This window comes from Taudactylus pleione, unplaced genomic scaffold (genome assembly GCF_031769625.1).
Source record: "Taudactylus pleione unplaced genomic scaffold, aTauple2 ptg000026l, whole genome shotgun sequence".
In the NCBI taxonomy this organism is placed as follows: Eukaryota; Metazoa; Chordata; class Amphibia; order Anura; family Myobatrachidae; genus Taudactylus; species Taudactylus pleione.
In genome coordinates this window covers 4457276-4476327 of record NW_028284428.1, presented here as the reverse complement: position 1 = coordinate 4476327, position 19052 = coordinate 4457276, and the positions used below count along the sequence as shown (strand labels likewise).

At 44.1% G+C, this 19052-nt stretch overlaps 1 protein-coding gene across 2 annotated transcripts; it reads right to left on the bottom strand.

The window, feature by feature from the left end:
- Positions 1-11927: 11927 nt before the first annotated feature.
- On the bottom strand, positions 11928-18690 carry LOC148539192 (histone H2A-like). 2 transcript variants are annotated; one of them, XM_088451495.1, is made up of 2 exons: positions 18620-18690; positions 11928-12442 (listed from the first exon to the last, which is right to left on the bottom strand). In XM_088451495.1, the coding sequence occupies exon 2, from the start codon at positions 12425-12427 to the stop codon at positions 12011-12013; it is 417 nt and encodes a 138-aa protein (XP_088307621.1). In that variant the 5' UTR covers positions 12428-12442; positions 18620-18690; the 3' UTR covers positions 11928-12010. The 2 variants fall into 2 exon arrangements, with proteins under 2 accessions (XP_088307621.1, XP_088307620.1); XM_088451494.1 differs by lacking the exon at positions 18620-18690 and adding an exon at positions 13075-13139.
- Positions 18691-19052: the final 362 nt, after the last annotated feature.

Below are 19052 nucleotides of genomic sequence, written 5' to 3'. Positions count from 1 at the left end.
CAGCACAATTATTGCTGTTTTGGCCCGGCGGAGGTAGATGGTCGCATTATCTGCATCTTAATACAGACACTGTGTACTGCTGACTCAAACATAAGAAAATAAAGTAAAATAAATCAAAAAATAAAAGCTTATACTGCAAAAGCAGTCCTCTGTTCCAAAGGTGTGTCTTGATCCTGCCGCATCAAATGAACAACTTAAGGCCTATGGCTAGGGGTGGGGTATATGGTATCCCTGTGGATCCCTATGGACCCTGAAGAAGAAAAGGACTTCATTAGGAACTGATATGTTACACTACTGTTCGTGTCCTACATTTCTTTCCACATCTCTAATGGAGCATACACACAGTCAGATTTGTCAGATGAACAATTGAACGATTTGAACGATTTTACCAAAGTTTTGAACGATTTGAACAATTGAACGATTTTTGACTGCATTAAAATGAATGGAATCGTCCAAGTCTGACTGCAAACACATCAGATGTCAGATATCGTTATCTGACAAACGGGAACGCGCATCGTTCATTGTCCATCGTTCAGGCATGTCAGATATGTTAGATTTTCCTTCAGATATGAATGACTGAACGATTTTTAAATCGATATCGTTCTGATCTGAAGGAAAAATCTGACCGTGTGTATGCACCATTACACTTTGGTGTGTATTTCAAAAGAATCCTGTATTTCTTGTGTATTGCCACTGATACTGAAACCAGATAACCCTTCCATAAAAAGTAAAAATTACTGTTCTTTGCCATTATGGATCTACCGGCACCTTGAATAAACAGGTAAAGATATGCGCAGACCCCCTTGTTTTCTAAAACATCAAGATTTGGCTGTGACAAAAAGTCCAAGGGCTCTATTTATTAACATTATTTTTACTAAAATAAAGTGAAAAAGGTTGTTTTCACACCCTTTTCACATTATTTTAGTTTCACTTAAAGTTACTACAGGGCAATTGGAGTAGAATTCGGAAAATTCTACTCCAACCCCTTAAGCTGCATACACACACAACGATTTTGTTACCAATGATTTTATGAATGATTTTCTGTCAGATTTTTTAAAGTGTAATGAACGATTTTTTTGAACTACAAACGATTTTCGCATATTCCCTTAATGAAAATCGTTGAGTTGACAAGTCTGACTGAACTACAAACTACAAACGTGTACACGCATGAACGATTATCATTCATCGTTTGACTCAGAAAGTGAACGATTTTTTCAAACGATATCGTTTAACGATAATCATTCAAAAAATTGTTGTGTGTGTATGCAGCTTTAGTATCACTTATAAGCAGTAAGCAGATCGCATTTCCCATAATTGTAATGGGAAATGTGATCTGGCCAAAGTCACTAAAAATAAATTGTGAAAAAATACCGGGGAAAGCCTTGTGATAATAACACCACCTGGAGGTGGCGTTATCCAGGATCTCCCCCTGTTACCGGACTCCTGCTTCGCTCTGACGGGGAGAGCAGAGCACGGAGCCAGCCCCAGTGATCAGCTGTGTGGTCTAAACAGACCACACGCTGATACACTTCTAAAAAAAAGTAAAGAAAAAAACAAACTTACCTGACTCCAGGGACCGGTGATCGGGGATCCGGTGATGTCCTCTCTCTGGTCAGCTGGTCTCCCATGCTACACTGCAGCCCGGTCGTCACCTGACAGGGTCCCAGTGCAGTATGGGATGTCAGCTAACCTGAGGACATCACCGGAGCGCGGATCATGCAGGTAAGTGTAATTAAGGGGGAGGGGGGTCCGCGATCACGGGGGCAGGGCTTGGTGACAGGGGCGGGTTTAGAGGGGTAGCAGTGGCAGTCAGTCGGCGCATGAGCGTGGCACTTGTCATGGTATTTTTTTTGCGAAAATACTGTGACTAGTGTGCTGAGGGGATTCGCAGGGACAGAGCTTTATCGCAAGCTCTGTCACTGCAAAGGATTTGTAGTAAACCCCTGTGATATTGCCTGAATTCGCAATCCGAATTCACTCGGTAATATCACACTACAATCTGCATTACCAATGCAGATTGTAGTAAATAGACACCCAAGTGTTTTGGATTTCTTTAAAGAGCAATAAAAGCAGCTAAAAATCATGTAGCTTGGACCTGTTTTTTGTTTTAGTATTAAGATAAATTTCCAGTCCATTTTGACCACCTTTATTTTTATGTAGGAGGGACTATTCAGTCATTTTTATCCACAACATATTTGATATCTTTTATTGTATCCATTGGTATTGTTACATTGTGTATTTATGTTAGCAGTGTACCATGCTATTCCAGACATTAACCTTTTAGTATTAGTAGACTGGAGGTATATTATTGTGTATTACTTTTTATTAAATAGTGATTTATTAAACTTCTTTTGATTCCTTGTGTGTCTGTGCAGTGCTTTCCACCTATATTTATTCCATTTTGACCACCTCACAGCACAAGGGAGGGACTTCAATGCAATCCAAAACACACATGATCCAGTTTTTAAATGCCAGTTCCAAACTTGGTTTTACTCAGAAGTCCAAAGTGATCTGAGCTGGGACTTGGAATTCCAAGATTCATGTGTATTCAGTAAAACCGAATCACTCATGTCTAATAACAGATTGTTGTTTTTAATGCACAGAACTTCACGTTGGATTGTTTTGGTCATGTGAATGGACAACCAAGAGTCCTTTATGAATGCTGACCTGCTAGAACCTCTTGTAATACTGTATAAACCAACTATATGTTAATGCATTGACTAACCTCCCTTATTATAATTAGAGGTGCTCAGACCCGTGTTTTGGTTCTAATGCAACATCGTGTTTTGTTAAGCCAATCGATAAAAAAGACTGAAGTCATTTAATTTGGACCGGTTTCACATTCCAAAACCAGAGTTGTTGTTTTTTTGTTTTGTTTTGTTTTTAAATCAGAGCTCTAAACTGACAGCGGTCCCAAGCCAGGACTCTGGTGCTCAGAGTTATTCTGAACTGGGACTCTATTCAACTCGGCACCCAGAAATTCAGGTGTATTCATATTTCTGGAATAGGTGATGAGACAAAGTCTAGTTCCAAGCTATTGAATATAGCTGTTGAGTAGTCCAAGTTGTATTCTTTGAAACATCAGAATACACATAACCTGGGTCCTTGATTACACATTAGTCAGGGCCGGATTAAGCACTCGGGGGGGCAGTGGCAAATGCAGGATTTCTAAAGGGGGGTTTCCAAATGCTTGATTTTAGAGTGAGTGCGGCCAGTCCATGAAGAGGGTAGAATTAGCATTTAACCAGCTTTAATATGCGTCATACAAAGTATATTGTGTGTCATAATTCCAGCATATAGAGAGGATCAGCAATCACGGTAAGCCATTAAGTGCTGCAGTAGGGCCATCCTGCCTGAGCTGAAGGTTTTTATTTTAGATGTGGGCACCATTCCAGAGCATTGGAGCAAGTTCCGGGAGTCTGGGGGAGCAGCAGAATAACCTAGCACTGCCCTGGACATATATGTACATATTGTGAGCGGCTCTGAATCAGAGCAGCACATCCCTAACAGTGAATGTTTTCAAGATCTCCGAGTTGGTGCACAGGTTATTTATTACTGACTGATACATGTTAAAAGATCCACAGGTGGTACTAATTATTTCATTTGTGATACTGAGAAGAACATTCAGCACTAGTAAAATTCTATTACATTACTATTTCTATTGTGGGCTGGGGAGGGGGTTTCCAGGCAGACAGAAACCCCCCCTGCGTTTGCCTATGCGGGGGGCCCGGGGCACTTAAGACAGGGGGGCCCTCCCCCTGTCAGGACCTCCAAGAGGCAGCAGTACAAGTCCTACCTGTACCCCCATGTCTCTCTATAGCTCACGGCTCAGTCCCTCCCCCCTGCATCTACCTTGTAACCTTGGACCACCCTTGTGCCTCCCTATAGCCTTAGCTTACGCTGTTTGCAGCAAGCCCAGCCCCCAGTGTCTCCCTATAGCCACAGCCCTGCCCCACTGTGTCTCTATATAGCCTCAAATGCCTTCTCCCCTCCCCTTCTTCACTTACCTGGATTACAGATCTTCTGCTTGCTCCTCTAGAGTCCTCCTCATTGCAGAGTCAGTGACAGCAGGCTCCTCAGTGTCAGTCTCTCTGTTCTTCTTCATCGCACTGTCACACGCGCAATGCCTTGCAGAGGAAAAAAAAAGTTATTGTTCCGGCCGGGTCACATGATTGCGGCCCCGGTACTCAATGCCTGTGTCCTGCAGCGTGCAGGCAGGCCAGGACCACTCGCAATCACTGGACTGGCCCTGCCATGGGAGGATAGCAGCAGCTAGAGCTGGGGAGAGCAGCTCCGGCCGCCCCCTGTGACTCCCCCTTAATCTGGCTCTTAGTACTTGATGTACTGCTGCAACTATTGTGATGGAGGTTCTTCCGATTTATTATTTTAAGGAATAACCAACTAAGCCTTTCAAATGTTCTTCCAAGATATTTTGAACTATAGAAAATTCTCAATTTTAATAATTTAGCTCTTCAATCTGCATGAGAATTTTGCTATAGGAAAGTGTATGCTAAATTACAGGATAGATAGATCTCTGTGTGGATGTTACATCCAGAAGATTGTGCTATCCATGGAACCCTGTCTAACACCACCACTCAAATATTATACTGCTTTCACTAATAAATGTACTACACTCTTAATCCAACCGGAGGTTTACCCATCTCCCTCCTTTCAAAGTACTGTAGTAATTACCAAGACGAGTGTTATGGTGCGTACAAACCAATCAATTTTTTAAACAATAACGACGTCATTGTCATCCAGTTTCATTCCCAAAATGATGAACGATAACTACCAATGCGTGCTCCAGTTTGTAGTCAGCAGTTACCGTTTATCGCCCGAACCTGACGATAATTCTAGGGGATGAGTGTGGGTGGCCGGCGCTGAACAAAAAAAGAGTTCTTGATTTCGTCCAGTGTCATGAACTGCACTGAGCACACCCCTGCTGGGGACACATGGGACGATTTCGCTCATGGAGCAAATTGCCCCATGTGTACGCACCTTAAAGGTAGAGCGCAGCAAGGGATTGGGGGGGGTGGTGTGGGAACCAAAAACATATATATCCCTGACTTGTTAAAATGAGTAAAAACAAAAAAAATATGGACTAATGGTATTTTCTGAAACACAAAAGGGGGAGATCAAAAGTGTGGAGAGAGAAAGTACTAACCAATCAGCATTCAAACTGTCATTTTACTATTTTTTTTGTAAAATTGTAGTTTGTTTCTATTTTTCCCCCTTCCACTTTTGGATTTTTTTTCTGGTTTTTGGCAGTGTTAAAAAAGGTATACAGTTTCCACCTTTAAATTTTCCTGGTCAGAATTTAAAAAAACAAACAAAAAAAAAACACAACAACCACCACACATACCTCAGTTACAAGGTTGAGAAAACCCCACAGCTGAAGCAAGGTGTCACGACCAGCCGGCCGATTCTCCAGATACCTCAATCTGAGAATCGCCAACTGTGACTTATGGTTACCTCAGCACGTGCGGTTACTATAACACGGTTCTGCCACCACCAACGAAGTTAACGGGAGTCGTTAGGTTCTCCGCTCAAATCTCAATTTGCACACTCACTTACATATAGGTACGTAGCTTTGACCTCATAGGCTCGTGAATTCGACAAGAACACGGAGAATACACTGGATTAAGAATGTTTAATCCGAAAAATATTTCCAAGGTTATTGATTACAGAAAAAGGTAGAACAAATATGGACAATACAAATATATCACAAATAGGTTTCAGAAAGTAAAAGGAATTAAAAATGAAAAGAACCCAGAGTCTTTACATCTAGACTCAGTCGTGAAGGAGACACAGGAGCATTGGATTCTGGCCAGTCGTCAGGACCCTCCTTGGGCACAAGAACACTTATCACTGAGGGAGATGCATAGTTATACTCTCACAGCTTCACTAGCCCCCACCTTTGGGTTTTTCACTGTTTCATTGCTGTACACTGGGCATTAAGAAATCAGCCACACCCTTCCATATTGTCTATAGGAAGAAGGGGGTCTTGAAACAGTGTGAAAGGGTCTTTAGAAACCAATAAGCAGGTAACATACCCTACATTCCTGTCATCTCCCTCCTAAAGGATTTTATATCCCATGACCTGGCTTGACCAGGTCTGACCATCTGCATTAAGGATGTATCTCTCCCCAAACTTTATGGCCTGTAGAGAGAAGAGATGGTTATCTAGATGACTGGTTCCAGGAAGACAAATCTCCTCCAAGCTTTGTATTCCTACAGGTCAAATACAGGACACTGCCTAGAATCCATGTTGATACACACATTTATATATATATATATATATATATATATTTAAATGACATCATTCCTGGCGATTATTCTCGGGAATAAACACCACACCTCCCCCTGAAGATGGGCACAGGAGAGACAGTGATCCACCTATCACATTCTCTCCTGTGACCCCCAATACCATGTCACCTCATGGCAGGGCAGCAGCTTCTAAATCCACCAAGGGGTCAGATTTCTGATCATTTTCATTTAGGTGACACATGGCTATTACACAAGCTTCCATGTTATGCCAAGCTATGCGCAAATTACTGTGGTGCACAGTCTGCCTCTTCCACCCATCCCCTTGTGCCAACATATTATTGATATCTTGGAGATGTGGTACTAGTAGCTGGGGACTTTCCCAGGCAGCCTGTTGCTTGGTCAGCTGCATAGGGCTCAGCACCAGGCCCTTTTGGCCTAACTCAATTGTACCCTCCCTCATGCTGCAGTCATACCAGAGCTTCCGTTTCTCCTGAGCAGCATTCAGATCGTTCTGCGCCATTCCCCTTAGGGACTGCAACTCCTCCCTTAACGTCACCATGTATGACACCACTGACATTTCAGGGGGAATCAATTTACCTTCCCACTCTTTCCTAACCAAATCTAAGTGGTTGCACACCCTGCACCCGCATAGGAGTCCAGAGGGTTCCTGTGGCACATCGCCGTATGGCAAGAGGAGATGCGGCAGGAACCTCTCCTGGTCTCTTCCCTGGGATTTCACAAATGTCCTAAGTATTTGGTTTAGAGTGCTGGAGTGGGATTCAGATGGGTGGGAGTACTCGGCAGTACCTAACATAGACACAACCTTCTCATCAACCTTAGGGGTAGACCATGCAGTCATAGCCTCCACCATGTCGGGTTGTGGGTGAAGGATACCTCCTTCCACCCTGTGCCTTGAGTACGGCACCTCACTCATGCCTTCTGGGCAGTCCTGGGCCTCCAGCTCATCTGACCTGGTCTGAATCACTGCTGGCTCAGGTAGGGAGTACTTCCCTTTATCACTCTGCCCTGGCTCCATCTCCTTACACAGTATCTGGGAGTGATCATTGTCAATCTCTAGCTCCCAGAGACCTACAAAAGGAGAAGGAACTTTTGCAAACTCCATGTCAGTCATTGGAGACAACGTACAATCAGACATCACATTTTTAAACAGTTGGTTACCAGCCTGCACTTCTAATTCAAGGGGTAGGATGCTTAACTGTGTCAGCTGTGGCTCTGACACACCCTCCTCCCTCACAGGATCATCTAATTCTAATACATTGCTATCCAGCATTCCAGTCAGGTCCTTATCCAACAGCTCAGTGGGGGGTGTATGGCTTATGACTGGGTCAGTGGTGTGTGACAGGATCACAGGCTCAGCAGCAGGAAGTATGAGGCTATGGTTCTCTCTGTCATAGTTAGTTGGGACTAGAATCCTTTCCTCCCCCTCTTGACCTGTCTTAGCACAGAGATACATCACATACTGGGAACTATATACTTTGGCCCTGATACCTGGACCATCAGTTGCCATACAAACATGGGTGGACTCTAACACATTACTGACCCTACCAGATTCCATCTTGAAAACTTCCTGTCTTCCTAGATCTGCTGGAATGAGGGTCGGTGTGTGAGGGTGGGGAGACTTTGGACACACAATATTACTGTCCTCTGTGACTGCTAGCAGACCACTGCTCATTCCTTCAGGGATTACTGCACAGCTCCTCTGTGCTGCTTCCTCCCTGGTACTTACAATTATGGCAGGGGTCACATCAGACACACGTTTACACATTTTGTTACCATCAATCCCTGGTACTTGTAATTTTTCCAGATCATTTGCACCAGGGACTGGAGTAATTTCACCAGTACCATATACAGAGGGACACTCGGCTATGCCAGTAACTGCACCTTGTTGTACAACCCTGACATTTCTCTCCAAAGATATTTAATTTTCCACAAAAATTATATCTGGTTTCCCTTCCTGGTATTCCTGGCTGATTCTAACATGTTTCCCTTCCTGACCTGCTCGGCTAACTCGTGCTCTTACAGATTCCAGGCTAAGGTCAGTGTCCTGTGCAGCTTTGATAGCATCCCTCTGGACTACCTGGTTATTGTAAGGAGTTAGGGCGGCGGCAGCAGCTGCCCTGCCCTTTGCCAATTCAGTGTCTGAGACTGACCTGTGTACAGGGAGGGAGGGGGGATGAGGGAGGATTGACCTCTATTGAGCTGGTTTCCACACCTGCAAGGGTTAACTCACAGCCCCTCTGCGCTGCTGTGGGCTGGGTCATTACTGTAAATGAAGGGGTTACATTGGACTCATTGTTGCATACCCTATTCACTCCAACCCCTGATGATGGTACATTTGCAATATCATCTGTTAACAGTACATTACACAGTTTTTCATTAGGGTACACCATCAGACCCAGTTCTGACTGACCAGACTCCGGCCTGTGGAACTGCAAAGGGTTATTTGCTAGAACAGAACTTTGTACATCAATGATACAATCACATTCATTTGTGCCCATGCTGGGTCGGTCAGCAGGGGTCACCTGGGGAAAAAAGGGGTTAGATTGTACCTTTGCATCATTTACAACATAATTCTCAGTTACATATTTAGTATGCATTTTCCCCAAATCACACCCCAACAGTACTGTAGCAGGTAAATTGTCCAGCACCCCAACATCCCGGATACCTCTCCCAACTCCCCAGTCAAGATACACACGAGCCATAGGCACCTCTGGGTGCACCCCACCCACTCCCCGCACTGTAATAGTCTTCCCTGGAATAATATCCGCGGGACCCACTAAGGCTGGGTGGATGAGAGTCAGGTCTGAGCCGGAGTCTAATAGCCCAAGTGCAACTTGGTGTCCTACCTGGACCGCTTGTAGATTGTCCCAGGGGTGTCCTTGGGGCCCTTCCACACACAGGATGGCTGGCACAGGTTTTCCTGCCGGGCCACTCACAGGAGCGGGTGTTGATCTTTTCTTCTTGGGGCAATCGACACTGATGTGCCCCAGCTCATTGCATGTAAAACACCTGCGGCCAGTTGTCAAAACAGGTTTTCCCCCCGCCCCCCCAAAAGGTGCAGCAACAGCTGGTTTTGCAGGGTACCGCGGGGGTGATCCTCTGGGTCGTCTCTCTCCCCATGCCGCTTGTCCTGGCATCCCCCAGCTCTTCTTCACCACAGAAGCCCGAGTGCTGGTGTACCTGTCTGCCAGGCTGGCAGCCTCCTGAGACATTTTGGGTTCCCGATCCAGGACCCACTCTTTGACCTTCGCTGGACACAGTGCGAGGAACTGTTCCTGGAGAATAAGGTCCTTTAGTTTGTCGAAGTCCGTCACCTGCAATCCATCAACCCACTGATGCAACAGGGTTGACAATTGCGCTAACAGTCCCGCATAGGTATCAGAGGGACTGTGCTTTGAGTCTCTGAACTTTTGTCGATAAGCCTCAGGGGTGATGTTGAAACGCTGTAACAAGGCTTTTTTAATCGCAGCATAATCACCATCCAGTTCCTGGGGAAGATCTGCAAACACCTCCAAAGGTTTTCCTCTCAGCCCAGGGGTTAAATAACTTGCCCATTCACTGGGGTCCAATGCAAACTGTCGGAAAGTCCTTTCAAACCCCCTCAGGAACGTATCGAGGTCGCCAACCTTCTCCAACACAGGAAATTGATCATGCCGGGGCTTTTTCCTACCCGGTTCACAGGTGGCATTCTGTCCACGGAGTCTGGCCATCTCCAGCTGGAACACGCGCTCAGCCTGGCGCTCCGCAGCCTCAGCCTCTCAGACTGCCTTCCGCTCAGCAGCTTCCCTGTCCGCAGACGTTTGGAACTGCTGCATCAGCTGCAGAGTTGTGGCAGGGTCCCTGTCCTTCATATGCCTGGCAGCAGTTTGAAGGAAACTCTCTAGTGCAGACTCACTTGACCCAGCAGAGGTGTCCAACCCCCGCTGGGCATCTGTTGTAAGGTCCAGTACAGATTGCGCCTCTGCAGCAGGGTTGTCCATTGTCTGGCCACCTTCAGCAGCAAGATTCTGATCCGCCACTTGGAGTAATTGGGCCAGTTGATCCTTGTTCTGGCCCTTCCAGGCAATGTTTCTCTCCATACACATGGCCACAAGGTCATCTCTTTTCTGTTGCAGGTACTCTGTGGTCATTCTGGACCTCAAACTAATTGCCAAATAAAAAAGAAAAACAAGAGGGGGGGTGGGGGGGAACAGAAACTATTTGCTATGTATGTCCGTTTAAAATCTAAACCTTGAGCGTAATTCTCCGGTGAATTTATGATGTAGTTTCTCTCAAGAATCACACACCATTAATTCACTTAAGTTCTTGTGATAAAAACAAAAATTATCATCCCACCGCTTGCCACCAATTTGTCACGACCAGCCGGCCGATTCTCCAGATACCTCAATCTGAGAATCACCAACTGTGACTTATGGTTACCTCAGCACGTGCGGTTACTATAACACGGTTCTGCCACCACCAACGAAGTTAACGGGAGTCATTAGGTTCTCCGCTCAAATCTCAATTTGCACACTCACTTACATATAGGTACGTAGCTTTGACCTCACAGGCTCGTGAATTCGACAAGAACACGGAGAATACACTGGATTAAGAATGTTTAATCCGAAAAATATTTCCAAGGTTATTGATTACAGAAAAAGGTAGCACAAATATGGACAATACAAATATATCACAAATAGGTTTCAGAAAGTAAAAGGAATTAAAAATGAAAAGAACCCAGAGTCTTTACATCTAGACTCAGTCGTGAAGGAGACACAGGAGCATTGGATTCTGGCCAGTCGTCAGGACCCTCCTTGGGCACAAGAACACTTATCACTGAGGGAGATGCATAGTTATACTCTCACAGCTTCACTAGCCCCCACCTTTGGGTTTTTCACTGTTTCATTGCTGTTCACTGGGCATTAAGAAATCGGCCACACCCTTCTATATTGTCTATAGGAAGTAGGGGGTCTTGAAACAGTGTGAAGGGGTCTTTAGAAACCAATAAGCAGGTAATATACCCTACATTCCTGTCATCTCCCTCCTAAAGGATTTTATATCCCATGACCTGGCTTGACCAGGTCTGACCATCTGCATTAAGGATGTATCTCTCCCCAAACTTTATGGCCTGTAGAGAGAAGAGATGGTTATCTAGATGACTGGTTCCAGGAAGACAAATATCCTCCAAGCTTTGTATTCCTACAGGTCAAATACAGGACACTGCCTAGAATCCATGTTGATACACACATTTATATATTTACATGACATCATTCCTGGCGATTATTCTCGGGAATAAACACCACATTAGGTACCCAATATTAAAATTAGAAAATATGGGCAGATCATCGAGAATGCACACTGTACAATTTCTGGAAATTGCGGGTAAGATTTTCGATTTAACAAATCAGATAGTCAGAGGAAGGAGTTTGTGGATCTTTTCAAACAGTTTTAATCGGCAAAACGATAGTTCATACACACTATACAATCAATGAGGCAGATCACACATTTTTTGGCAAATCAGCCCAATAATTGCATAGTGTGTAGGTAGCTTAAGGGGTTAAAGAAAAACCTTTCAATGAGAGTGATAATTTAATTCACGGGTGGAGGAACAATGTTGTACAAGAGAATTAGTCAAATTGAATTTATGTCAGATCACAAGGCAGCTGAGAGTGATTTTTATTTAAAATGTACATATTTAAAAAAATAATTTTTATTAGTTATGCAAAACCAGATGTCCAAATTGTTAAAATTCCTGAGATTCTACAGCTTTAAGTGCATCAGAGGATGGACCCTTTGGGCTCTTCTTTGGGAGTAGGACTGAATGGATATTTGGCAGAACTCCTCCATCAGCTATAGTGATCCCTTCAAACAGCTTGGCCAGTTCCTCATCATTCCTGACAGCCAGCTGAATGTGCCGGGGCAAGATCCAGGATTTCTTGTTGTCTCTGGCTGCATTTCCTGACAGCTCAAAGACCTCAGCACATAGGTATTCCAGGGTGGCTGCCAAGTAAATGCTGGCTGCAGATCCAATCCTCGCAGCATAGTTCCCCTTCCTCAGAAACGTGTGGATGCGGCCAACTGGGAACTGGAGACCTGCCTTGGAGGATCGGGAAGATTTACCAGCTGCAACTTTCTGGACCTTCTTTCCTCGACCAGACATTCTGAAAGCACTACCCTAAAGGGGAAAGAGATGTATAGTTAATATCTATGTCACCATATTGTCATATTTATGGTTTATTAAAAGCCAAAAGGAGATTTCCATGAAGAAAGTCACCTTCCCACATCCTAACTTAATGGGCAGGACAGGGGAGGAGAGTGGTGATGAAATTCTGAGAACTGTGTCAAATTGTCACCATGATCTAGTGGACCTCACTAAGAGGGAAAAATTTGAAAGTTGCCATTTGGGGCAAACATTTTAGTCAGAAACTAGTACAGCTATACATAGCTCATTACAACTCTCAGCAATTACTGAGGACAGACAAGAGCCTTTTGCTCAAAGGTTCCTTACCATGAATTTATTAGATTTTGAGAAAACAAATAAAATACCCAGAGACTCATCCTTACTTGGACAGAATTTGTAAAGAGCACAAACTGCCACACCCCATAACAAAGTGAAAGCACTAGTTAAGTCAGAACAAGAGTTTTGTATTCCTGTTGCTGATGGATGTGAAGAGATCACAGCAGTCACATTTCAATAGTACAGATGGAAAGGCTTCAGGAGGTTCTCATTCTTCAGCAGGGAACAAGCATGAGTGATCCGTCTCCTAACAAGGTGAACATGCACACATTTCATACAAAAACACATACCTCCCAACCTTCCTGATTTTGCAGGATGGTCATGCTTTTTGGACGCTGCCCTGCTGGTCCATCTGTGGGCTGTAGTGTCCAGAGGTTAGGGTATGCCATGCGAATGCACGCAGTGTTTATTCAGTTGAGAGGGTAACTGGGGGCATACCCAGCAGCTTTCAGAGTGCTAAGCATGCTGAGAACAGGGGGCATGACTCGAGGAAGGCATTTCTCATGTGGCTAAGCCTCCTATTACAAGGCCACATACCTTCCCTATTGAAAGTTCCAAAAAGTTTGGGGGGAGGGGGGGGGGGTACTGTATGCACACATGCCATTCTTGGACATCAGCCATGCTCACAGTACATAAACCCTTCCATTACTGTACCACCTGGAAGTACAAAATGCATTAGCTTCCAGCATGAGCCTCTGGCCCTGATTCAGAGCCGCTCGCTCTGAATCAGGGCCAGAGGCTATTTTTTATTTTTATTTTTTTGAACGGCCTCCTGGCTGCTCGCATATCTGTGGGAGACCACCCACAGCTATAGCAAGCTGTCAGGTAGATGGTCGCAATGGTCAAGACCATCAGGCTTGTGACGAGACCCTTGTGGTAGGTTCTCGTTGCCACAAGCCCCAGAGAGATTTAGACTCTAACAGAGCCAAAAACTCTCCCACTGACAACACTCGTGATGTCAGTGGGGCCGCTCCCAAACGGAGGAGTTCACATGGAAACGCCTCTGTTTGGGCAGCCACTCCCCAAGCCCGCCCTCCAAAGGGGGCATGCTGTCACTCAACATCGACAGCACGCCCCCTTTGGTACAAGATCTGGAGCAACGGATTGCCCTTCGCTATTCATATCTCACGCATGCGCATAATGGAACCGGCTCAGTCGTGAGCATGCGCACTAGCCCACCATCGACCCAGTTGCGAGCGCACAGCGCTTGCGACCGGGTCTGAATCAGGCCCTCTGTTTGTTATTATGTAAATTGAGATACATCAGAAATCAAGACAAAAATCAAGACAGAAGAGCAGAATAATGCACATGGAAGAGTAAGGTAGAAGTTCCCATAAAGATGTGTCCTCGCTCATCTAGCCTCAATACACCATGATATGCCTGGCATGAGTGAGCTGCCAGGTACTGTGCACCTCTGCTAGCAGGCATCACGATGAGACTAGGACTCGAGACAGTGGCGGATCTAGACTTTTTAGGGGGAGCAATTTAAGAATACTTACTCCTCTTCCTCTCACTTAGTTCTTTCCCCTCCCATTTTCAGTCCCAACCATACATGTCTACCCTCCTGGAATTCGTGGGACACTCCTTATTTTTCGGGTAACCCCCCACACCCCTGGAATGTTAGGCATTTCTCCCACATTCTGCCCACTTCCTATTGAAGTGAGTAGAATTTCTGCGGCGATCGCAGGTCCCGGTGTAGGGGCAGGGCTTAATGACAGGATTCTCACGTAATTTATCTCCACCCCCTATTTCATTTTGTAACAATTTACAGTGAAGGGATGGGGCTTAATGACACAAACCATCAGGCCCAGCCCCTGTCACAACCCAGCTGCTTCTCCCAAGGATGAGAAATTAAAAAAAAAAAAAAAGCAGACGAGTATGGTCCCAACTCTTGGGTCCTGCACCTCCCTTCTATTTTAAGGGAATTTCAAGCTGGTGCTTTTCACTCCCTGCTTAAAAAGCACAGTATGCAGACACTCCTTACTCTAACAAAATTATTTCAGTATAATATTGATGATGCCACACTGGCACTTTAATCACTTAAATGATTTTCAAAACGCAGATGGCAACATTTTTTGGAAAGAACAAAAAATCTCAATACCAAATTCTTAAACTGAAATAGATTATAGTTGAGCAGAATCCATAGATTCATGTTGGAAGGTATGCAATTTGCCAGTGGCATCACCTTCATTAACAGGCTCAGGGGCCTATTCATCATAACTAAAAATTTTCTGGAGGTAATTAGGTATAACTCCATGCGAGTTCTAAACCTAACTACTGGAAGAATTAATCAATCCTCCTCTCTATAAGTACAGTATCTATTCCGAAAAGCTGTCATTTTTGCGATGACAGCTTTTTGGGAAATAGGGAAAAGTATCCATCTACTCTAACTTACCATAGCTGTAATCAGCACTGCGCATGCACTGTTACATCCGTGAAAGCAGTCCGTGCACAGCTCTGCCTACAGCTGCCATAATTGTCCCCCCCTCCGCTCACCTCCCCAGTCTCCCCCACTTACCTGGCCGCTGCAGGCTCCATCTGCTGTGCCGACACTGTTCTCCCGGCAGAACACAGTAAAGTTTAGAGGGAAAAAAAAAAAAAAAAAATTTCTAAACTTTACTTTGTTCTACATAAATTTTCGGAATTTTTATGACTAACCTAATTTCCATATTAATGTATGGAGAGTGTGGCAAACTTAACCAGGAGATATCAGTGATATCTCCTGTGTTAAGGGTCTTCAGGAATACTAAAATAATGGTAATTAAGGAAAATGTCCTTAAAAACGTTATTTTAGTGTTGATGAATAGGCCCCTCAGGGAGATAGGAGAGTGCATTATTATTAGCATTACCTGCAGCATGGTCACCACTTAACATGGCTGAGCAGGAAAATGACAGGGAGATGGGAATTTTTATTATTTACAGCATAGTGACCGCATGGCAGGGGGTCAGCAGGTAAATGACCAGATGATGTGTGGAGACATTATTATTCTCATCATCTGCAGCATGTAAATCACATGGGAAGGGCTGAGCAAATACATAATAGGGAGATGTCTTGGTGCATTATTATTATTACCTGCAGCATGGTGCCCACATGTCAGGGGGTCAGCAGTAATTGACAAGGAAATGTGTAGGTACATTACTAGTATTATCTGTAGCATGCTGGCTTCCTCCAGCGGTGGCCATCTCTGTAAAGGGTACAGTGCCTCATGGTGTAGTTTATTTTACTGCTCAGAGTCTGAGCAGTAAAAGATAAGCTACAAATTTCATGCCACTTCTCTTCTGGCCAGGTGCCTGGGCAGACAGCTGACTCATCTCAGTCACTCTGACAGTATGTGGCCGACGTGCACCTGGAGAACCGCTCACCCTTGCCTCTGCTGCATGTAGGATCAATAGGTGGGCAGGGCTAGGGCTTTGTGCATAGCGATTTAGACTCACAGGACCAGGTGTGCAGATAGGGGCTGTTGGCACGACTACAGCAAAAAGTAGTGAGGACACATCTGTAGGGCTTTTATTTTTGACTAATCTAGGGCAGCCAACTACAAACACAACAGGGACTACGAATTTGGGCAGTGTTTATTGCAAGATTTCATTGCCAAGATATGCATAACAATGCCCGATTTGAGTTTATTATTATTGCCACTTTCAATCTCATAGCAAAGAAATAGGGTCAAAAGTCAGTTGTTGTTTTTTCCTACATTACCACTTGATAAGTAGGCCCCTCTATGTCTGAAAGTAGATTAATTGCTAGCTAATTTACAAGGACATAAATGCGCAATCTTGGCAAGGCCATCGGGATTAAGAAAATTGTCATTTTATTAACCGTGCAGCCAGTATAAAAATAAAAAAAAAAATCAGGGATTATATGGGTAAACCTTTAGCAATTCACTGCTGCGTTACTGGAAATCAGGCTCATTGATAACTACAGACATACATCAACCATATATTTGCATAGAGAACAATAGTGGTACCATCATTAATCAAACTGTAATGCAGCATATCCATTAGACAATATAATAAATGATTATGTTATTCAATCGTTCATTATATTGTCCAGTGGATACAGTATGCTGTCAACGACCAGCGATGTGCGCTCCTGCTGGTCATTGACGATGTCGTTCATCACCCGAACCTGCTAGCCAACCTGACTATCGTCCGGTTGTGCAGGTTTGGGGGATGAGGGAGGGTGTCGGCACTGAATGATGTGTGCGCTCAATGTTGTTAAGGAGATTGAGCAGACCGCTGCCAGGGACACTACACAATATCGCTCATGGAGCAAATAGTGTAGTGGATATGCACCCCAAGAATGTGCTGTAAAATGTAATAGCTAATGCTGGGCATACACTACAATTATCTGTCCAATCTGGCTGGTTGGAACGAAAATCTATTAGTGTATGCGAGCCAATGACAATCAACCATAGGGTCTTAAACACCGGGAAATGGACAAAAAATTGTTCAAATTGGTTAAATTAATTTGATTTAACGAATTTGTCTGAACGGCAAGTTGTCTGTTTTTCAGCATTTGTGAGCAAATGGACGATTGTCATTTGCTCCCATACATTACCAGATTTTCTTTCCAACCAGCCAGATTGGACAGATAAATTGTAGTGTATGCCCAGCATTAGTAATCACTTTGTGATGTTCCAATCCTACAGGGAAAACAATGACATACCTTCTAGCAATGTTTTTTTTTTTTTTTTTAACAGACTAGTCCAGATTGTATCCCAAAATGTAGTTAGTTAGCTCTTTAGACCTTAAATAAGGCCTGACAGTTACAGCATACCCCTTCCACATCGCAAAAATAACTTGTGATATTGCCGGGTCGAGGTGCAGTGTGAATGTGCCAAACAAATTCCCGGGTCTATCAACCTGGCATTTTAACCCTGCAATTGAGCAGGGTTGAACACAGAAACAAGCCAGATTGAAGTGCAGTGTGAGCAGGCCAATCTAAGGTTATCCAACCCGGGACTCAGAAAAAAACGCTTATTGAATATTCCCGGGTCTCACTTGATGTCAGCAGCCAGACGCACAGACAGCATTCCGACAGTCTGAAAGGGGTTAATACCCCTACGGTCATTACAGTGTTAGCCAATTGGAATGATGGAGGTGAATTGTGCACTATGTTGCATCAAATAGCTACACAGTGATAATCCATCAGCCATGATTCCTGCAATGCTGCAAGTAGTCCTTACCCCTCCCTTGTGTTCCCTTTTGTGATCTTATCTTTGGGAGTTTGAAAAAGTAAAAGTTTTTAATAACATCTGTAGGGTTTTACATGGCTGACCTGGGTTCAATGTGAACAGGAATAACCCTGTTCGAAGGTGCAGCATGAAAGGGATCAGACCCGGGTCACAGCGGGGTTGGACCAGTTTTAAAAATCCCAGGTCAGAGCCATGTTTGTGATGTGAAAAGGTGTAATATGCAAAGTCTAGCATTACAGACGGCCTGCTTTTTATTTATTGCTTTCTTTCTTTCCTTCCAACTACCACTGAAAGTGACCACAAAAGGACTGTGTGTAATGTAGCCATTTTAACAGTAATCCTTCAGTAAAATAGGATAAGAACAAAGGACACCACAGGAAAATCCAGAAATCTTGGATTAGACAGTCAACAGACTGTGCTGAAAACTAGATAGACATTTTAAAGAGACATTACACTACAATTGAACTGAATGTTACAGAAATTAATAACTTTTCCAAACATAGGTTTCAAGCACAAAATACAGTAAAAGCCCCAAATGAACAACTCAGAAACCATAAGAGTACAGATAGGAGCCCTTATGGTATAAATAAACCATAGAAACAGCACATCCAAATGTATTCTCCATTTATAAACACACCTGTCCTCCTGTTTCCTATACTGCTCTTGTCAGTTCAGCTTGCAAAGCCTGTGTACCTCCCCAACTCATTAGCCATGGTATTTATCCCATGCTAATTGAACCTAGGACCAATCAGTGTCAATTTGATGCAACATGTGAAGAGGGACATAAGCTGATTAATATTGTAGTTGGTGTTCTTAAGTGAAATGCCAAACATAGTATAAAAATGTAATGGTTTTACTTCTAGATGTGGTACAGTATGCTCTAAGCTGTCATCAAAAAAAATGTGTTAAATGTTTAGTGTTCCCTGGTCAGCTGGTTAGAAAACAAAAATGCATGAAGAAACTGCTCTGCCATTCTATATACATACAGTGGAGGAAGGGGTGCACAGGGGTACTTATGTGGTACATGCAGTAGCGGCTCCAGGCACGGGCAAGCCGGTCCGCCGCCCGGA

Coding starts and splice junctions, on each gene's coding strand:
- LOC148539192 (XM_088451494.1), bottom strand. CDS start 13,107: ATGACCATCCTGCAAAATCAGGAAGGTTGGGAG. Junction 12,443..13,074: donor AAAATCAGGAAGGTTGGGAG/GTATGTGTTTTT, acceptor TTTCCCCTTTAG/GGTAGTGCTTTCAGAATGTC.